Below are 18344 nucleotides of genomic sequence, written 5' to 3'. Positions count from 1 at the left end.
GAAAATTTCCCAAATATCACCAAGATGCACTGCTTTCAGAGGAATATCAAACCCCAGGTCGCCTCAACTCTAACCAAGCTTCTCCAAGACACATTGTGATGAACCTGTCCAAAGTCAAGACAAAAGAAAAGATTCTGCAAGCTGCCAGGAGTAAGTGCCAGTTGACCTACAGGGGCAAATCCATCAGAGTGACTGCAGACTTCTCTAATGAAACTTTCCAAGCAAGAAGACAATGGTCATCTACCTTTAATCTACTTAAACAGAACAATTTCCAGCCCAGAATTCTGTACCCTGCTAAGCTAAGCTTTAAAATTGATGGAGAAATCAAATCATTTATGGATATACAAACATTGAGGAAATTTGCCACAACAAGACCAGCTCTACAGGAAATACTTCAACCTATTCTACAATGGATCAGCAGCAAAGTAACAACTCAGAAATTAAAGAACAGAACCTAACCTCCACACTGATGCAAAAGATAAAACTCCCTAATTTTCCTTTGGACTCTCACAAAATAAGATGAATAGAATACTACCACACTTATCAATTACCTCAATAAATGTTAATGGCTTGAATTCCCCACTGAAGAGACATAGATTGGCTGACTGGATTAAAAAACACAAGCCATCCATTTGCTGTCCACAAGAAACACACCTGGCTTCAAAAGACAAATTAAAACTCTGAGTCAAGGTTTGGAAGACAATTTTTCAGGCAAATGGAATTCAGAGGACGAGTTGCAAACTTATTTTCATATACATGTGGATTTAAAGCAACTAAAGTCAAAAAAGACAAAGATGGTCACTTTATATTGGTCAAGGGAAAAATACAAGAAGACGTTTCAATTCTAAATATTTATGCACCCAATTTAAATGCTCCCAGATTCTTGAAACAGACCTTACTCAGTTTGAGCAATATGATATCTGATAATACCATAACAACAGGGGACTTGAACACTGCTTTTACAGAGCTGGACAGATCCTCTAAACACAAATTAAACAAAGATATAAGAGATTTACATGAGACCCTAGAACAATTGTGCTTGATAGACGCATATAGAACACTCCATCCTAAAGATAAGGAATATACATTCTTCTCATCACCTCATGGAACATTCTCCAAAATTGATCATACCCTGGGACACAAAACAAATATCAACAGAATGAAAAGAATTGAAATTTTACCTTATATCTTCTCTGACCATAAGGCACTAAAGGTGGAACTCAATTCTAACAAAAATGTTTGACCCCACATTAAGGCATAAAAATTAAACAGCCTTCTGTTGAATGACAGATGGGTGCAGGAAGAAATAAAACAGGAAATCATTAACTTCCTTGAGCATAATAACAATGAAGACACAAGCTACCAAAACCTGTGGGATAATACAAAAGCAGTTTTGAGAGGAAAATTTATCGCTTTAGATGCTATGCCTACATTCGAAAAACAGAAAGAGACCGCATCAACAAACTCACAAGCCAACTTATGGAATTGGAAAAAGAGGAACAATCTAAGCCTAAAACCACTAGAAGGAAAGAAATATTCAAAATCAAATCAGAGATCAATGAAATTGAAAACAAAAGAATCATTCAGAAATTAATGAAACAAGGAGTTGGTTTCTTGAAAAATTAAATAAAATAGATAAACCATTGGCCAGACTAACAAGAAATAGAAAAGTAAAATCTCTAGTAACCTCAATCAGAAATGATAAAAGGGAAATAACAACTGATCCCACAGAGATACAAGAGGTCATCTCTGAAAACTACCAGAAACTCTATGCCCAGAAATTTGACAATGTGAGGGAAATGGATCAATATTTGGAATCACACCCCCTCCCTAGACTTAGCCAGGAAGAAATAGAGCTCCTGAGCAGACCAATTTCAAGCACTGAGATTAAAGAAACAATAAAAAGGCTTCCAACCAAAAAATGCCCTGGTCCAGATGGATTCACACCAGAATTCTATCAAAACTTCAAGGAAGAGCTTATTCCTGTATTGCAGAAATTATTCCAAAAAGTTGAGGAGGAAGGAATCTTCCCCAACACATTCTATGAAGCAAACATTACCCTGATACCAAAACCAGGAAAAGACCCAACCAAAAAGGAGAATTTCAGACCAATCTCATTCATGAATATAGATGCAAAAATTCTCAACAAAATTAATCATGATCAATAGGTTTCATCCCAGGGATGCAAGGCTGTTTTAACATACGCAAGTCCATAAACATTATCCACCATTTTAACAGAGGCAAAAATAAAGATCATATGATCCTCTCAATAGATGCAGAAAAAACATTCGATAAAATTTCTAATTAGAACACTGAAGAGTATATGGATAGGTGGCACATTTCTAAACTGATTGAAGTTATCTATGACAAACCCACAGCTAATATTTTACTGAATGGAGTAAAACTGAAAGCTTTTCCTCTTAGAACTGGAACCAGACAAGGTTGTCCTCTGTCACCTTTACTATTCAACACAGTGCTGGAAGTTCTAGCCAATACAATTAGGCAAGACAAGGAAATAAAGGGAATCTAAATGGGAGCAGAGGAGGTCAAACTCTCCCTCTTTGCTGACAACATGATCTTATACTTAGAGAATCCCAAAGACTCAACTACAAGACTCCCAGAAGACATAAAAAAATACAGTAATGTTTCAGGATATAAAATCAATATCCATAAGTCAGTAGCCTTTGTATACGCCAATAACAGTCAAGATGAGAAGCTAATTAAGGACACAACTCCCTTCACCATAGTTTCAAAGAAAATGAAATACCTAGGAATATACCTAACGAAGGAGGTGAAGGACCTCTATAAAGAAAATTATGAAATCCTCAGAAAGGAAATAGCAGAGGATATTAACAAATGGAAGAACATACCATGCTCCTGGATGGGAAGAATCAACATTGTTAAATGTCTATAATTCCCAAAGCAATCTACCTATTCAATGCCATTCCTATTAAAATACCAACATCGTACTTTCAAGATTTGGAAGAAATGATTCTGCATTTTGTATGGAACCAGAAAAAACCCCATATAGTTAAGGCAGTTTTTAGTAATAAAAACCAGATTTTAGGCTATACTACAAAGCTCTAGTGGTCAAGACAGCACGGTACTGGCACAAAAATAGAGACATAGACACTTGGAATCGAACAGAAAACCAGAAATGAAACAAACATCTTACAACCACCTAATTTTTGATAAACCAAACAAGAACATACCTTGGGGGAAAGACTTCCTATTTAATAAATGATGTTGCGAGAACTGGATATCCACATGTAAAAGACTGAAACTGGACCCCCACCTTTCCCCACTCACAAAAATTGATTTAAGATGGATGAAGGACTTAAATTTAAGGCATGAAAGAATAAAAATCCTCAAAGAAAGCATAGGAAAAACACTGGAAGATATTGGCCTGGGGAAAGACTTCATGAAGAAGACTGCCATGGCAATTGCAACAACAACAAAAATAAACAAATAGGACTTCATTAAACTGAAAAGCTTCTGTACAGCTAAGGAGACAACAACCGAAGCAAATAGACAACCTACACAATGGGAAAGGATATTTGCATATTTTCAATCAGACAAAAGCTTGATAACTAGGATCTATAGAGAACTCAAATTAATTCACAAGAAAAAAGCCAACAATCCCATATATCAATGGGCAAGAGACATGAATAGAACTTTCTCTAAAGACGACAGACGAATGGCTAACAAACACATGAAAAAATCTTCATCATCTCTATTAGAGAAATGCAAATCAAAACCACCCTGAGATACCATCTAACCCCAGCGAGAATGGGTCAGATCACAAAATCTCAAAAACTGCAGATGCTGGCGTGGATGTGGAGAGAAGGGAACACTTTTACACTGCTGGTGGGACTGCAAACTAGTACAACCTTTCTGGAAGGAAGTATGGAGAAACCTCAAAGCACTGAAGCTAGACCTCCCATTTGATCTTGCAATCCCATTACTGGGCATCTACCCAGAAGGAAAAAAATCCTTTTATCATAAGGACACTTGTACTAGACTGTTTATTGCAGCTCAATTTACAATCGCCAAAATGTGGAAACAGCCTAAATGCCCACCAACCCAGGAATGGATTAACAAACTGTGGTATATGTACACCATGGAATACTATTCAGCCATTAAAAAAATGGAGACTTTACAGTCTTTGTATTAACCTGGATGGAAGTGGAAGACTATTCTTAGTAAAGCATCACAAGAATGGAGAAGCATGAATCCTATGTACTCAATTTTGATATGAGGACAATTAATGACACTTAAGGTCACAATGAGGGTGTGGTAAGGGGAGAGCAGAAAAAGAAGGAGGGAGGGGTGGGGAAAGGAAGAGCAGAGAGAGGGAAGGAGAGAGGGGGTGGGGCCTTGGTGTGTGCCACACCTTTTGGGAGCAAGACAGGATTGCAAGAGGGACTTTACCTAATAAATGCAATGAATGTAACCTGAAAAAAAAAACAAAACAAAAAAACAAAACTATGAACAAATTCCTATGCACACTGCACATATCTTATTTTGAAGTAAAAAAACAAAATGGGAACAAATACAATCACACTGTCTCATGTGACCCATGGGCCGCAGTTTGAGGACCCCTGATATAGAGTCTCAGGAGTATCTCCACCCCTCCTTTCTTTTCAAAGCCCCAGAGACAGGGGGTCTGACCTTCGAAGATATATTGGAACTTGTGTTGCTGAAGGCTGGCGCTCATGGCTTCTTCAATGGCACTGATATCTTTGTTAAGCTTAACCACGAGAGGGTCATAGTCCATACTTTCCACATTAGCAACAATGGCATAGTTTCCCTCCTTTGCAAGCGGGATGAGATAGTGGAAACAGTGAACCCTGAAAAAGAGAGAGATGGGGAAAGCAGTTAATAATAACTCTTCCCAGTGAGGATAAAGTTCATCTTGGGACAGAGAACTTGTAATTGTTCATGTAAACTACTTCCTACCTTTTTAACCAGAATGGTGTTTAGTTATAGAACAATTGAGTGATCTGGAACAAGTTGGTTTCTATGATTTTTGGTTGTTTACTCCATATAGTGTTGGTGAGTTCTAAAATGCTTGTGAATGCCAGGATTGCATGCAAAGCATGAAAAGCATTACACATGTATCCTAAAACGCACGCTACTGTAATGGAAATGAGAGGCAAAGTTTATAGATCTTAAAAGTGTAGGCTTGGGAGGGACACTATATGACTTTAGGCAAGTTACTTTAATCTATGCCTCAGTTTCCTTACCTGTGAAATGTGGGTGATAATAACACTGACATCATAAGGTGTTGTGAGGAACAACTACATATGTAGGGGCACAGACTGAGTGTACTGTAAGTGTTGGCTGCTATTACTAGACTGATTATTGTTAAATTTATTACTTAAATAAATCATTTTCTGAAAATGTATGCATTTGTTACAAACAATGGTAGGCCCTGGAAATATAAAACAGTTTGTGCCCTTAAAGATGTCATAGCCTAGTGGGGCAGATCAAGAAAAAACAACTAAAAAAGACCTGGTGTCACTCTGAGCACATCTATACAGGGCGCCATGGAAATCCGCCATAGGGTATCAGTAAAGGTCCATGACAGGAGGTGACACTTGAGTCTCACAGAAGGCATCTGAGTGAGCCTGAGGAAGGAGGGCATTTCTGTGTTCAAATGGCCTTGGGTTCTTTCTAGCACATATCAGTAGCTGCTGAAGAAGTCTGAGGGAAGTAAGGGATGGCTACATCTCCATAGCTTTTTTACATTGGAATGAAAGTAAGTTTCAGTCTAAATTCTGCCACACATACAGGGATTTATTTTGGGTGAGTGAGGGGAACTCAAAATACAAATAAATAAAAAACTCCAAACCAGCCCCATCCATTGGCAGGCAGAGTTTGAACACGCTCAGCTGCAAGCCCAGTATACCCCTAACTCTCTGTCTTTTCAGGTGCCATGTCTAATTTTGTATAGAAGGTTCTCTGCGGGTTGACAGGATGATAATCCAGAGTCAGGCTTCCATAATCCCTGTAGCTGGCATCAGGAACAAGAAATATTCCTAAACAAATGGCTACAAAAGCCTTGGGCACTATCCCTAAGGATGCAACCACAGGCTTTGCTTGTCATCTTTCCTTTTCAAAAGTCAGGCTTACTGAGAAATAATTTACAAACAGTTAAATTCTCCATTTCAGTGTATAGTTCTTAGTTTTAACAAACACGCCACACTTGTATAACCACCACCAAATTACAGGACATGACTACCACCTCCAAAATTCCTTGTGCCCCTCTGCAGTCAATCCCTGCTCACCCCTAGGCCTTCAGCAACTACTGATTTATTTTCTATCCCTATAGTTTTTTTGTTTCCAAAAGGAGATATAAATGGAGTAATACAGCATGTATCCTTTTGGGTTTGGCTCTTTCATTTTGCACAAAGCATTTAAGATTTACCAATGTTCCTTTTCACTCCCTTTTATTGCTGACCAGCCTCCCACTGAATGGATATACCAGGTTATCAATTCGCCTGTTGACATTTAGGTTGTCTCTAGTTTTGGGTGGCTAAGAATAAAGCTACTTCATTGATAAGCATATAGGTTTTTCTATAAATATGCATATAAACATTCATTTCTCTGGGGTAAAGACCTAGAAGTCAGATTGCTGGATCATATAGTAAGTGTATGTGTAATTTTATGAGAAACTACCAAACTGTTTCCCAAAGCAGCTCTGCTATTTTGCTTTCCTCCTGGCAATGTACAAGAGTTCCAGTTGCTTTGCGTCCTTACCGGCATTTGGTGTCATCAGTTAAGAAAATTTTTTCTTTGGTTATTTTATTTTTTTCAAGGTTTATATATATATATATATTTTGTGTTAAAGGGTGGCTGCCACCCTTTCAAAACTCCTAACATGGAGAAGTTTAAAAAGGATTGGAACTGCTTATTGAAGCCTTTATCAGTGAGTAATCCTGGGATTAAGGAGCCATAGGGTGTATGTCTGGAAGGGCCCTTACATATGTCAGCTAGTCCTACACGTTGGCCATTTGTAGGGGTTCCATCTGACTGGTGCCTCAGAATCTCCACAGGCAGAAACCTTTTAAGTCAACTCTTTGCCAATTACAGCAGTTCTGTCTCTAGTTAAACCCTCTATGTCTCTCCACCTTTGGTCCTTGTTTATTATTCAGACCTAGGAACGAATGAGTCTTTCTTCTCCTAAGTGACATCCTTTCAAATATTTGGTGACGCCTATTGGGTCCCTCTATAGTGATCTCTTCGTCAGGTTGAGTCCTTTCAACAATGAGAGCTTGTTTACATAATTCCCAAACTCTTTACCTCTCTGGAAAGGTCTCTTTGGTTATTTTAATAGATGTGTAGCTGTCCACAGTAACTGAGATAACGCCGGAAAGGCTATGTTAACCACTGTGAAAAAAATGTGTCAAATGGTTTATGAAGTGAGTGTATGATGCCCCATAATCATATCATTGTATACAGTTATGATTTAATAAAAAAATTAAAAAAAAATAGATGTGTAGCTGTCATCTCACTGTGGTTTCACAGTGAAAATACACAGTGTGTATTTTCCTACTGACTATTAATGTTGAGCATATTTTCATTGCTTATTTTCCATCTACATGTCTTTAGTAAGGTATCACTTTGTATCATTTGCCTAATTTTTAAAATTGGGTTGTTTTCTTATTATTAAGTTTCTAGAGTTCTTTATATACCTGGATATAAGTCTTGTCAGATATGCATCTTGCAAATTATTCTCTCCCTCCCTTTGGCATGTGTTTTCATCTCAGCAATGTCTTTGGAAAGAATGGATTTTAATTTTAAGGCGGTTCAACTTATTTTTTTCTTTTATGGGTGGTGCTTTTGGTGTCATGTTAAGAAATCTTTACCCTGGGCGGCGCCTGTGGCTCAGTGAGTAGGGCGCTGGCCCCATATGCTGAGGGTGGCGGGTTCAAACCCAGCCCCAGACAAACTGCAACAAAAAAATAGCCGGGTGCTGTGGCGGGCACCTGTAGTCCCAGCTACTCGGGAGGCTGAGGCAAGAGAATCGCTTAAGCCCAGGAGCTGGAGGTTGCTGTGAGCTGCATGATGCCACGGCACTCTACCAAGGGGCATAAAGTGAGACTCTGTCTCTACAAAAAAAAAAAAAAAAAGAAAAAAAAAAAAGAAATCTTTACCTAACAAAGTCACCAAAGTTTTCTTCCTACATTTTTTCTAGAAATTTTAGAGTTTTAGATTTTACATTTAGTTCCGTAATCCATTTGGAGTTAAATTCGTAATAGGATATGTTATATTCTTATAAACTATTCATGCAAGAGAATCCAAATATCTTATTTTTTTATTCTTAAATCATAGCTGTGTACATTAATGCAATCATGGGGCACCATACACTGGTTTTATAGACCATTTGACATATTTTCATCACACTGGTTAACATAATCTTCCTGGTATTGTTGTTCATTTTCACTGATAGGTTTTCATCCTAACAGGTCCTAACTAATGACTAATATAACAAATAAAAACTCTGACATTCATGTACTGATTGACAAAATGTTTTGATCAGAATACCAGTTCTTTCTAGCACATATTAGCAGCTGCTGAGGACATCTGAGGTAGGTAAGGAATGACCACACCTTCATAGCTTTTGCAATGAAAGTAAGCTTCAGTCTAAATTCTGCTGGCAGTGGTTATAGCAGTTATGAACCCTGGGTAGGATTCATGACTAGGGCAACTGATGGCTACTGTGGTCAAAATTTAATCCAAATCACACTTAGTTAGAAATAAAAATTTAGCATCTACACTAAAGTATTTTTAAATTAAATTACAGACAGTATGAGCCCAGACAATGGGGAAAGCTTGTAAAAAGGCACGAGGCTGAGAATGAAGGATGGTTCTGTGGAACGCCAAATGGCTCCTTTCTATACACAAATCACATGACAGAGGCATGGGGTGAAACTGGACAGATGGGCTGGGGCCAGGTTACCTTAGCTTTTGGAGGCCTTCTAGAAGGTCTGGACTTTATTGTAGGAGCCATAGGTAGCCTTAGGAACATTTTAAGAGGTAAATGATATAATCAGGTCAGAGCTTTGGCAAGTTCATTCTGGCACAGTATGAATGGATTAATGGTAAGAGAATGGAAGTAGAGAGACTACTCAGGAAATTCTTGTGAATTGGAGATGAGACCTTATAATATTCTGAAGTTGTTAGCAGAGAGGAGGGATCATCACCGTTTAAGATACTTCTTCTTAGTAAGGGATTTGAGATTAAAAAGAAATTAAAATAGTAATCATTGAATGTCAAATTTGAATAAAGTTATTTTTTCTTTTAAATTCTGGCATTTTGCTGCTGACCTTAACCTGACTTTGGCATTTAAAGTTTTCTGTAAACACTGCTGATTACACAGCAGGATGGTTGATTTTCAGAAAGTGTGCGCTTAGGATCCCAACAGTGACAAGCAGTTGCTGTTGAACCATATAGAGCCCTCCTGGTGGTGACGAGAATCAGCTGATAAAGGTGACATTCTTGGCATCTTGGATTCCAATGGCAACTTAATTTTCTTCTTCTAAAGTTCAAATAGGAAAAAACCTCAACAAGTTTTAATGGTTTCACCATGTCTTTCATCTCTTGAGGGTATGCCTTATGCTTCTAACTGTCTAAAGGAGCTGCTGGGTGGTTAAATATGACCTACACTGACATGGGTAAAATGTCAAATGCTCTTTGGATGGGTCCTTCAACACAGAATCTACTAGATTTTAGAAGATTTTTTGGTTTGAACTTTAACAACATGAAAGAAAAATGTAAGTTATGGATATAAAGATATTTTGGGAAATAAGATACATTTTTGGCATTTTAGCAGCTTATCCCATTAATTGGTATCCCTGATTTTTTTTTTACTGTTCTATCTGTGCTCTCTCAGCTAAAAGTACTAGAGACAATAGCTACCCAGACACCTCTTCATGACATCAGCTCCTGGACCATGGGGCCTAAGTTCTAATTCTCTTTTACAGCAGGATGGGACTGACTGAAACAAACGTTAGTTGATTATGATGACAAAGATGATGTTGGCCATAGTTTTTGTACTTCTCAGATACATGCAGTGGACTTACAAGTAGACTAGCTTGTGAACATAGAATCTAAAAACTAATTCATTTTGTTTAAAGAGCAACAGGCTTTGTTTGGGGAAATGGTACTTATTTTATTTGGGTTTGGTTTCAAACCAAATTTTTAAGAATCAAGTTTCCACTGAGCACCTAATATGTAACAGGACCACTTCAGGTTCAGAGGCAAGACGTAATGGTGAGCAAGGCGTACCTGGAAAGGCTGATGGTTTTTTCCACAGCCTCGCAGCCCGGGTACCCAGAGCACTGGGCAGTTGCCTCTATTCTGGTGTGTTATACTACAGTGTACTGATTTGCATGAGACTTGTCCTATTCATTTCATATCATCACTGTACAACCCCCCCCCCCCCAAAAAAAGTTGATAATGTGATAAGGACAGACAAGTGTATCCACATTCACTATCTGAGCCATACGTGAATATTCTATTAGTTTTGTGTACTATTGTTTAAAAGGAACAAAAACAAAATGGTACACACTAATAAGGGAACAGTCTACATGTTGCAAATATGTTATTCAGAGGGAGAAAATTTAATTTAGAAAAAAAAAATTAAGAAAAACCCATGTATCCTAGTAGAAGTCCAGGAAAGATAATTCTGCACCTAGCACTCTAAAATTCAGTCTCTTTTGGTTATTCATTCTTAAAATTACCTTTCTCTGTTTTTCAACTATTACTGGAGAGACATAGCAACAGGTGTGAGAGCATTGTATGGTTTCTTGTAAAATTAATAAATAATGACTAAAACATGTTCAGCTTTATTAGGAATAGTATTGCCAAAATGTACAAAAATAAAAAGAGCAGAATAAGGGTTAAGGATTTAAAAGACCTTTCTCAAACATGTTGCAAATAGCTCATTTGGGATTAACTACATTCCGAGTAGACAATTCTGAATGTATAATCCATCATGTAACCACACAATCAATAGTATAAATTCCAGGAGTTGTGATAGTAATTAAATTGGTATTCCCTTGTTTTTCTTTGTAACTCAAGTAACAGAAGCATCAGAATATTACTGGGTATTTTTCACTTTCTTCTTCCTATTGCGTTTATCTAGTCGTAGAAAACCCCTGATTTATTTCATGGTCTGCTTGTAAATAAATAGAAAATATATCTAAAAAAATCATAAAACCAATCAGAACATATATAGAAAGACACCTTATTATGTAAGACATAAGATCAGAAATAATACTAAGTAAATAGATCCCAAAGGTCTAATGTCACTTCTCCCATTCCATTCGCAAGGTGCCCACAAACAATAAAGAGGTTACTCGCTGGATAAGGTAATGAAGAATGAAAACAGCATGTGACACACAACAGGAGCAATATGAACATCCCTGGAAGAAACACAAGTTCTAGACGGAGTCCAGACATACTCCAAAAGCAAAGATGTACTTACATCATTAAAGCCTAAATCTAGTAAAGGCTGCAAATGAAAATATTTTACCAACTTTAATAATGTTCCAATGTAATACAGAACAAAATGTATTATCATGCCATACACTTTCTGATCCTGAGGTTTTGAAAGTTTACTGTCTGTTTGACATGGCTATCTGAAAGTTAAATAAGCATGTCCAATGGTCCATCTCTAAAATGAAATTTTTAGTTTATACTCTCCACCCCAATCTCTCAGTTAATGCCCCTCGCTGTTGACACAGTTGACAGTGCTTTGACCTTCAAACTGGTGGTTTTCCTTGAGTTCTTTCTTTCTCTCGCTGCCGCCAGCCCCTGTGCCCAATCCAACCTAACAACAAAATTTAGCAGCTCTACCTTCAGCCATGTCCCAAATCCAATACTCCGCACACACCCACCTCTGCCAAGCCTGGTGCTCACAAATAGTCTCAATTGGTCACTCCTGTTTCCATTCATAATTCTCCCTGCTATTCCTTTTGTATCTGATAGCCAGTGTGATCTTTTAAAGAAGTTAATTAATTAACATTTGTCCCCTGCTTAAAACCCTCCTATGGATCCTTAATGACGTAAGATTTATTACACCTGAACTGTGTGGTCTGCAGGATCCTGTAGTGTATCTGGCTTCATGACCCCACATGATCAGACTCAAGCCTGTCTCCAGGACCTTAGTCCTCCAGTTCTCCCCACCATCTTGGTCATCGGGACGCAATCCCACCGGGCTCCTCTCTGCTCCTTAAAATCGGCCGAGCTTGATTTTGTCTCAAGACCTTTATGAGTGTTGTTTCCTCTGTATGAAACTCTCTTCCTCTAGATGTTTGTAGAGATGGCTTCTTCTTGTTACTTTTTTATAATCCTCATCCCCTTCCTGGGCAACTCAACCCCAGCCAGTCTTAGCACTGTCCAGGAGACAGTACTGGCCACATGGCTCCTAAGCATTTGAAATGTGACCAGTCCAAATTGTGATGTAAAATATAAGTATGAACTATTCAGATTTCAAAGGCTTAGGGCAAACAATGCAAAACATCTCATTAATCATTTTTACATTACTTAAATGTGAAAATGATAATATTTTAGGTACACTGGGTAAACTAAAAAGTACTATTATAATTCATTTCACCCATTTCCCTCTACTTTTTCAAATGTAACTAATAGAAAATTTAAAATTACCTGTGGCTTGCATTTATAGTTCACCTTCTATTAAATATCACCACTTGATCTGATTATTATATTTTATTATTTTAGTCGAACTTATCTAACATTACCTTTTTTGTTTTCTCACTGGCTGTTTCCCTCCATTAGAATGTAGTTCTTTGAGAGCAAGGACCTGGGATTTTTCTTTTCATTGCTGGAACCTGATTTTTAGAATACTACATAGCACAAAGAAGGTACTCCATACATATGTGTTGAATAAATATGACTGAATATGAAGACTTCTTAGTCCTTTCTTCTTTCCACTTCCATGTGCACAATAATAGAGGCGTTTAAAGCTAATCAGAACATTTCTATACTATAAGAGAAGGAAGAAGGATGGTACTTTTGAAATCATTTTCTGGAATTATTACTTAATCTCTCCATTTGGGTTTTAAGTTCCTTGAAGGAATCATGATTCTTAGATTTGTAAACTATCTTCTTGACTAGCAGAGGACTTTAGTAAAAATACCAACAACAATAAAGTCATCATAATTGCAAAGCTACCATATTTTGAGCCATTACTGTATGGCTGACATTGGGCTAATTATTTTTTATTTCATTTATAAAATCTCTATATAGGAAATCACCACTTTTATTTTTAAGGGAATCTGAGGGTTTGTAAAGCTAACTGAATGACCGAAGATCACCCAGTCAGTTGGTATAGGCATTCAAATCCAGGTCATTCTGATTTCATGGGTCATGCCAATTCTGAATCACCCCACTCACAATACAACATGTGTTCAAATACTTGAAGAGTAACTACATGAGGCTAAAAATCACTTTCAGTGTAAAGAAAAAAAGGACAATATAATAAGGACAAAAATTATGGTGATACTCCCTAGAAGTAAGTACATGATTTATGAATCACAGAGTCCTGTGCTTTGAGGTGGCATACCTCACTTCCAGATGTAAGACCAGCAAGCAGCAGTCAGCCATGTCCTGGAACGATTTGGCAAGTTCACTCAGAGTCTGCATGATCTGCTCTGACACTGGGGGAAGATCCATGTTCACGTGGCCATCTTGAGCAGGGGAAAGCACTGGGGAGAGGGGTGAGGACAAAACACCAATCATTTCATTAGATGGCAAGAGTTTTTTTCAAATAACATGTTATTTTGTTGTTTACCTTGTTTTTTTTTGCAGTTTTTGGCCTGGGCTGGGCTTGAACCCACCACCTCCAGCATATAGGGCTGGCGCCCTACTCCTTTGAGCCACAGACACTGCCCTCACCTTGTTTTTTTCCAGTTTGGCTAATGCCAGTGTTGGGAGCATTAGAAGCCCAAGATGCAATAGATCGTTTCTACATTTGATTAAACCTAGCAGCTCAGCTGATCTTCACACTTCACAGAATGACAGAAAAAGAACCTCAGTGTTGGAAATGGCTTTAACAGTCATGTGGTCCAATCATCACTTGTGTCTTTTGTGCATTTTCAGGTGTTTGTTCAGCTTCTGGTTGGACGCTCACAAATGCTTGTGAAAGGAAATAGGTTTCCAGGATGGCTATTCCATCTGTGAAAGATTTGACCATGTCATGCCAGGCTAACACCTGTCTTCATTAACTTCTAATCACTGACTCTGATTCTACCTAACTTTGCAATCATTTTCATATGTGTTAGTACTTCAGGTACCGAAGATACCTCTTTTAGCTTCGTTGAAGTCTTCCTTTTTCCACACTCAATGTCCACAATTCTTCAACTATTTTCTAATGACTAGATTAAATTATTTTGTAATTCTCAAAATTTACAGTCAAAATATTCTAGTTTTTTATACTTTCTTTGAAATGGGGAACTCAGAGTCAAGCACAGTAAATACCACAAAGGGCCCTGACTGATTTGTCTGGAGAGGATGATCAATTTCCTTTCTCTAGATGCTCTGCTGCACGCATTGAAGCCTATGATCCGTGGGGTGGAAGTGGCAGTGAACTGCATGCTACTCTAATTCCTGCATAGATTAAAGCCAACTAAAAGCCCTAAGAAGGTCTTTCTGGAAAATTTGACAAAGCTATAATCTATATCTTTCCAAAATAATTTATAACAATATTTAACAGCACTGGCCGGGTGTGGTGGCTCATGCCTGTAATCCCAGCCAAGGAGGGAGGATTACTTGACCTCAGGAGTTCGAGACCAACCTGGGCAAGAGTGAGATCTCATCTTTACTAAAAATAGAAAAATTAACCAGGCATCATGGTGGGTGTCTGTATTCCTAGCTACTTAGGAGGCTCAGGCAGGAGGATTGCTTGAGCCTAGGAGTTTGAGGTTGCTGTGAGCTAGGCTGACATCACAGCACTCCAGCTTGGGGCAACAGAATTTAACTCTGTCTCAAAAACACAAGTATTTAACAGCACTTGGGCGTTTTCTTCAGGAAAATATGAACAGCAAAAATGTGAACTATACACATTACATATATTGAATTTAGTTCTCCATAATTTCTCAAAACCCACCAACAATAATTTGATAATCTCATCCAAAAGTTCTTTTAGCTCTCTTTAGCCTCAACATTTGACTTTGAGTATTATCTCCAGCCCTTAACTTTATATAACCAAAACTAATTACCCTTAACTTTATATACCCAAAACTAATTACTCAAATTCTATTTATTTTCTTCTTCTGTGAAGTGCAGATAATAGTACCTATATCATGGGGTTGAAAGGACTAATGCAGATAAAATACTTAGAATAACTGCATGTAAAACTCACTCAATATAAATAAGAAACATAAGCAATTGTCATATTCTTGAGCATGTGATTTGCCCAAGTTTTAAGTTTAATTACAGCAATAAGACAGAAAATAATTCCATTCAATCTTGACGTTCAATTTCTAGTATTTCTGTTTTTTTGCTTTTCTGCCTGAAAATTATTCTTTCAGGCAATACAGCATCCTTTGAAAGAAAGACTCTCTGGACTTGGGCACATGGGATCTGGTGAGGCCCCACTGACTTGTTCAGGAGGTCATTCATCTTATTGGGTAGGAAGCCAACATCTGGCTGTAGCAGTGTCTATAGTTACAGCCTTTCAGTGCTGTATCTATTCTTAGACTTTGCTAAGCTCAGGAAAGGGCCCAGATAGACAATCCAAACTTATAAGGCTAAAGTCTAGAATCAGACTCTAATAAATGAAAATGACATGGCAAACATTAAGAAAAAAATGTTCAGGGAAGTAAGGGAATATAGTAATGTAGATTTTATGCTATTAGCAGCCTTGGCATAATCCTAGATGTTTACTAACTCGATCTGCCAGAGGCTGGATGTCTGACACTGCATCCCTCTCTAATGCTAACATTATTCACATTTGATTGCAAGGCAAGATCACTGCCGTGGCAATGTTGTCACTAGCAGGCTAGATGAAAGCAACTATAAGTAATCTTGTTAAAATATTTCAAAGCATTTTAGGGCCTTTTCAGTCCTTGGATTCCTCTGTTGTGTGACACTGACTGTGGTATGGAGAATTAATTATCTATATATGAATGAGTCGGGGCAGAAATTGGACCCAGGGTCTCACTCATGGTCTGAGGTCCTCTTACACTAATGGACCAAATTTCATCTTAGGCATTCTGGACAAATCCCAACAAGAAATAAAATATTTCCCTTTCCTATTATAGAAATATATAATTTTATCATGTGGCCATTGAGTACTATCAAACTACAAATTAAAAAAACAATCCAGGAGAGTAAACCTATGGCAAGTTTAGCTGCTGGGGTAAAATTCGCAGTGAGTCAGGTAAGAGTAGTTAGAATAGCAGCACACCATACATTTCTTTGATTGTAACCTATAGCAAAAACATAACATTTATTCAAGCAACATGGAAATTATGTCCAATGGTCTACTGAAAAGCTGGCTTGTGAGTTCCTGAGGGCTCCTTGAAATTTATGACTTTTTCTTTAATAAGAAGGAATATATTGAGCAAAGAAATGCTGAGCATGGCAAACAAAAAGAACACAAAACAATTAACTAGCCTTTAAATGTCAAATGGGAATCTCTAAGAAAGCAAAGTGACAGAATCTGCTTGGAGATTACAGGTAAGGTAGGAGGTTACTGGACACACACACACACACACACACACACACACACACACACACACACACATTCTTTTAGAGCAGTGGTTCTCAAACTTCCTAATGCCACAAACCTTTAATACGGTCCAAAGGGGTTATGACCCATAGGTTGAGAACTGCTGTTTTAGAGGCCATGTGACTATATATTTATCTTAGATAGTGCTCTTTGTATCAGCACAGCCCACATATATTGGGTTTTAAAAATATTAATACTTGATCCCTTAGAAGGCATGTACACTCACTAGAGATGGGTGACATCAAATCATTTACAATATCCTTGTTTCTCCTATGATCATTGCATAAAAGCATGTACCTTGAACACACCTAGTTCCTCATATTGACCACTACTATATGTTGAACAGTTTGTTCTAGTCCCTTGGGTGGTCAACTTACAGAGGTTCTATTGTATTTCCAATTCTCTTTTCCCTTGCTTACTCCACTACAGACTCTGGAAAACTAAATGTTTGTTTTTCCAGTCTTGCTTGCTGTTAATGAAGTAGAATATTCTAAGCCTTTTGTTTGTCCAATAAAAGGAGAGAGCTGAAGATGGTACTACTCCTTCTCTACGTTCCCTTCCTTTTTCTGATTTGAATGTGGTATTCAAAGTTGCAGCAACCATCTTGCTATCGGGAGAGAAAGACTGAGAATGAGAGAGGTGCTAGAATAAGCATAATTGAACCATAGGCCAATACCAGCAGACTTCTTGTTATATTAGAAAATCAAACATCTCTTTAAGCCACTTACAAATTAAAAAATATATAACTTGCTGCCAAGTTAAATCCTGTTTTCAGCCTTTAAAATTTTAAATTCTATTGTCATATTCTTGAATCAAAAACTTTTCTTCTTTCAACTCCTTCAAACTCTCATTTTCATTCCACCTATTGAGACTTTAACTCAGTAATTCCTTTATTTTCTTCTGGTACAGCAGGTCCCTTTCAGGGTCCTCAGCATGGATTGTGTGCTTGATCACCTGAACTACTCTTTGAACAGAAACTTCAACACCCTTGAGTACTTATCTTTCACTGTAAATGCCCTAAAACTCAGTCTAACCTTGCATCAATTCCACAATTCATCCTTTGACAGGAAAACAAAACAAATGTAAAGGTCCCCTGATCCTAAAACCACACAAAGACACAATAAAAGAAAACTACAAGCTAATATTCTTTATGAACACAGATGTAAAAATCCTCAACAAAATATTAGCAAACAAAATTCAATAACATATTGAGAAGATCATTCACTATAATCAAGTGGGATTCATCCCAGGGATACAAGGATGGTTCAACATATGCAAATCAGGAAACAAGATACATTACATCAATAGAATCAAGGACAAAACTATTTGATCATTTCAACAGATGCTGAAAAAGCATCTAATAAAATTCAATATTGCTTTGTGATAAAAACCGTCAACAAATTTGGTATAGAAGGAATATACCTCAACATGATATAGGCTATTTATGACAATTCAAGTTATTGTCATACTGAATGGGGAAAAATTGAAAGCCTTTCAGTAAGATCTGGAATAAGATAAGCATGCCTACTTTCACCACTTGTATTCAACATAGTACTGGAAGTCTTAGCCAGAGCAATTAGGT

At 37.5% G+C, this 18344-nt stretch overlaps 1 protein-coding gene across 1 annotated transcript in view; it reads right to left on the bottom strand.

Moving 5' to 3' along the window:
- EXOC4 (exocyst complex component 4) overlaps window positions 1-18344 on the bottom strand; it is an 849353-nt gene that overhangs the window by 61705 nt on the left and 769304 nt on the right. The window contains exons 15-16 of the mRNA XM_053608803.1: window positions 13595-13736; window positions 4672-4850 (exon numbers count right to left, since the gene is read on the bottom strand). Of these exons, the coding sequence (XP_053464778.1) occupies window positions 4672-4850; window positions 13595-13736 (321 nt within the window). The remainder of the gene's footprint in view (window positions 1-4671; window positions 4851-13594; window positions 13737-18344) is intronic.

This window comes from Nycticebus coucang, chromosome 11 (genome assembly GCF_027406575.1).
Source record: "Nycticebus coucang isolate mNycCou1 chromosome 11, mNycCou1.pri, whole genome shotgun sequence".
Taxonomy (NCBI): Eukaryota; Metazoa; Chordata; class Mammalia; order Primates; family Lorisidae; genus Nycticebus; species Nycticebus coucang.
This window is presented reverse-complemented; position numbering and strand designations above follow the sequence as displayed.